The sequence below is a fragment of the Nanorana parkeri genome, unplaced genomic scaffold, assembly GCF_000935625.1.
Source record: "Nanorana parkeri isolate BGI_ZX_2015 unplaced genomic scaffold, ASM93562v1 scaffold182, whole genome shotgun sequence".
Taxonomy (NCBI): domain Eukaryota; kingdom Metazoa; phylum Chordata; class Amphibia; order Anura; family Dicroglossidae; genus Nanorana; species Nanorana parkeri.
This window is the reverse complement of record NW_017306450.1, coordinates 171,257-175,324: the sequence shown is the minus strand read 5'-3', so window position 1 is coordinate 175,324 and position 4,068 is coordinate 171,257. Positions and strand designations below refer to the sequence as shown.

General features: G+C 48.9%; 1 protein-coding gene across 2 annotated transcripts in view; it reads right to left on the bottom strand.

Moving 5' to 3' along the window:
• Positions 1–3,584, bottom strand: part of LOC108785885 (integrator complex subunit 6-like) — a 68,072-nt gene extending 64,488 nt beyond the window's left edge. For both annotated transcript variants that reach the window (XR_001941157.1, XM_018555060.1), the window contains exons 1-2: positions 3,189–3,584; positions 2,980–3,057 (exon numbers count right to left, since the gene is read on the bottom strand). Coding sequence is in view for 1 of the 2 variants with exons in the window: in XM_018555060.1 (XP_018410562.1) it covers positions 2,980–3,057; positions 3,189–3,299 (189 nt within the window). In the remaining variant the exon portion in view is untranslated. The remainder of the gene's footprint in view (positions 1–2,979; positions 3,058–3,188) is intronic.
• Positions 3,585–4,068: the final 484 nt, after the last annotated feature.

Genomic DNA, 4,068 nt, shown 5'->3' with positions numbered 1-4,068 from the left:
TATATATATCTCAAATCGATGAAATCCCAAGGTCAATGACGTCGTCCAATGATGTAGATCCACATCAATCACGATGGACAACGCCCGCCGAAAGAAAAGAAAAAAAACCAGACGCCCGCTAACACGACTGATCCAGCTGAACACTCTAAATAACAGCCCTGATCCCACATGTCAACAAAGGGGTGGAATGAGTTGTAACAGCGAAAGACTTGTTCCGCCCCCTTGTTGACATTCAGTGACAGCTCTCCGGCCCTTTGCTGACATTCGGGAGCAAAGCTGTCATTTTGCGGTAAGAGTTTGTCGAGATCGGTCGTGTTGGGAATTTTTTCTTTCAGCGAGTCAGCGGCTGATGTAAATCGTGATTGACGTGGATCTACATCACTAGACGATGTCATTGACCATGGGATTACATTGATTGACATTTTTTTTTAATAGAGACTTGTCAAAAACTTGTTGGTTTTTTTTTCTTCTGCAAAAAAAGGACTTTTGTTAACAGTGTAATGTGTTTATTTACAATGTTACCGTTTACCTGGTGAATGACTAGGGGTAACAACCCCTTACACATTCATGTGGGGGCGGGACCTGGGTGCCCTCTTTATGAAAAGGGGCACCTAGATTCCTATAAGTCCCCCTGCCCGATGGTTGTGGGGAAGAGGCACTTGTCCACATCAACATGGGGACTAGGTGCTTTTCTCGTCAAAGCACCCTCCCCATGTTGAGGGCATGTGGCCTGGTATGAACCAGGGGATTCTTTCGTGGAAACAAGTCCCTTTTTTTAATGTCACTTTCGTGCAACAACTTTTCTTTCGTAAATATCGCTTATTGCTGCCGAAATTAACGAAAATTTTGGATTTTGACAAATTCTAATAACGAAACAAATCAACTTTCGGACCGGAATCCCCCAAAAAATTTAAAAATGAAAAATCTGAAACAAATTTTTAGCTGGTATGTCTGTGACTGAATCTAAAACACACTTAAGTGATCAACAATGAATTTCCCTGTCTATCCTCCACATTATGCCTACGATCATACGCTTAAACAAAAGGTAAAGGAACTGCTTGCAGATTGGTGTCTGAATTGAAAGTACTGCCATCATGTGGACCCAAGAGCTCAAGACAGCCTCTCTAGCACAGTCGGGTCTGCATAAAAACAAAAAACTTTACAGATATCTGCAAAGCATTCCTGCATACAGTAATCAACCCTTTCCCAGGAGCAGCGGCAACACCCAAAGTCTCAGTAAAGGTGGCACTATGCAAATTTCGGTTGGCTCTTGATGAACCAGCAGAAATTCACACAGTGGGTGCCGCTGTCAGCACTCTTTTGGCCGACATCCCTCAATCAGCTGATCAAGGGAGCTAGTTGGAAAATCTTCGGAGGATCAGAGCAGGCAATGAGCTGCCGGTTCTGTTCAGTTACTCTGACAGCGGGCGGTGGACGTTGTCAGAATACAATGAAGACAGCAGGGATTCCTCGATCAACGTTCATAAGCAATGATGGAGGAATCTGTTACATTTTCTTGGTTCAGCCCGCAGGTTGAACAAAGAAATTATTATAGTGTATTGTCAGCTTCAAGGTTCGTTCACACCATTACAGGTAACTGGTATTTTCCAGCAACTAGCCAATGCCAGTCACCTCTATGGTACACAGAAAACAACGCTGGCATGAGCCTGGGATTGAAGATTCTTGTCTGTACCCTATACATGTACCCAGCACAATAGAGGACTTTTCTTTTTCCCAGGGCTCAACTAGTGACAGGTTCTGGGAAGCACCTGATTGGACTAAATGCACATTTTTGTTGTTGCCGAGTACAAGTCCTAATAAAACTAATCTTGCTGTCCTGGGACGCAATATAAAAACCTGCAGAGGCCAAGCTCCTCCTATAAGAGCATAAGAGAATCCTCTGCATTCTTCAAAAAGTCGCAATCACCAATTCAATCACATATTGCGACAAAGTTACTATTGCAGTGTTTACTCCGTTTGTGAATCTCTGGCAAACAGAAGCTTAAGCAACATTGCACCTAAGTAGACTGTCGCACGTTAGCGCTAGTTGGAAGCAAATGAATAGGACAATCCAAAGAGCAGCTGAGACTGCAGCTTTCACCTTCATTCATACCTACAACGTAGGTGCATGTGATATGATTACATGCATTTAAGAACTGATATCCCTGGACGCACAATCAATGCATCCAGGAATAGTGAGAGATTCCTAACCGCATGTAATCGTGTCTCATATCATTAAATACTGTGTGCCAGCGCTCAAATTCGGCCGCTGTCACCCGATCAGTAACTTGAAGGGTGACAGCTGCTGCTTGTACACAGCAGATTTGGGATTCCTACCACAAAAACTCAAACATCCCTGACACAGGAATACCAAATCACATGATGGCTTGGAATGTACAAGTCACAGACACGGGATTCCACCCTACACCTTCACAGGCCGCAGACTATCAGGACAGAGATGTGCTTCCCCCCGCCCCGCAGACATGCGGCACTAGCTCCGCCCCCTCCCCGGCTGCGCACCGGATATCAGTGCAGTTCAGGAACTCTGAGCCCCGTTGTCCCCATTATCGATTATTATTTTGCCAATCACCGTGCTGCTCGGGCTAAACAGGAAAGGGCGTATCCAATACCTCCCCTTCGCCAATCAGGCGGTGCTCTGCGCTGACGTCACCGCCCCCTTACCCTCCAGCGCTCTCCTCCCCGCCTCCATCTCGAGCAGCCTCAGAGCTCATACAAAAGCAAGATGTCGGCCATCTTCAGTGGCCGCCACCGGGCGCCTCCCGCCGAATTTCACCCCGTGACACCCTCCCATCACAGCCCGGCATGTCCAACAACTCTCCCCGCCGCCGGTCTCCGCTCTGCGGCGTGTCCCTTGATGGGCAGGTCCTGGAGCAGGAGGAGGGCGCTAGAGCGGCCTAGTATTAAGTACCGCCACGGAGTCGGGTGTCAGAGGGAGAAGGGGAGGGGGAATGCGTTTACCTTGATGCAGTATGGAGGCTCGTCATATGTTACCAGCATGTACCTGTCGCCCCTACTAGCTGGATCCCGGGCACGCAGCTGCGGGGACACAAACACAACGAGGGAGGGAGTGAATATCACACAACAAGCCAATAAACTACAACCCCCATCCAGCCCCCTGTATATACCATCATCATTCTCCTCCGAGACTGACACACAAGTGCCATTACCTTCATAAATATCTCAACCGCGCCTTTGGCAATATCCAAACAGGTCGTCCCCAGATACGTCCGCTGGTTCATAGAGGCGGACGTGTCTATGAGGAATAGTAAAATAGGCATTTTCAGCGCATGCTAGGCGGAAGCGCCAGCCTAAGCTGCCCCCTAATGCCGCCGTTTATTGCTCCCCTGACCGGGGGGTGGCTGCTCATCTACGGGAGTTAGTTGGGTTTGGTGGTGGTAAAGAGGGGGGGGTCGCCCCCTCTGTATAGAGGGAAGACGTCTCGCGCGGACGAGCCGCCCCTTGTACTGCTCACTTGAGCTCTGAGTCTCTTAACCGTGTTCACTGATAGATAACTTCTCTTCCCTCACCTCACCGAGCGGACCATGTGACTGCACCGCACGCCATTGGCCCGCCGGCTTTACATATTCATGAGCAGCATTTGCCCGCGCACCACGTGATCGCGCGCTCTGCTATTGGCTAGCGAGTGCATTTGCATATGCATGAGCTGGGCTCGGCCTTTGCAGAGATTTGCCCGGGGCTCGTGGGAGTTGTAGTCTGGCCGGGCTCTTTTTTTTCTCCTCGGTGTCCATGTTTGGACTGTGTCGGAGAGGGCATGGTGGCTTTGTGCCAACCGTACGCCACAGGCCTAGCTAATGAGTCAACCAGAGGAAGCCGTCAATAGCTGAGGGATCTGAATGTCATGAAACGAATTTCCGGTGTGAGCTCCCTTTGACTGGCGTGCACATGGACTGTTCAGTGCATGTGGGGTCATCATCAGCCCTTTGCTGCCTAAAAGGGCCCGTCAACACACTAGTGCAAAGACAAGGCAATCAGCACCATTAACACCACCCTGCTGAAAAAAAGTTGGACATACAGTCCCTTTTTTTT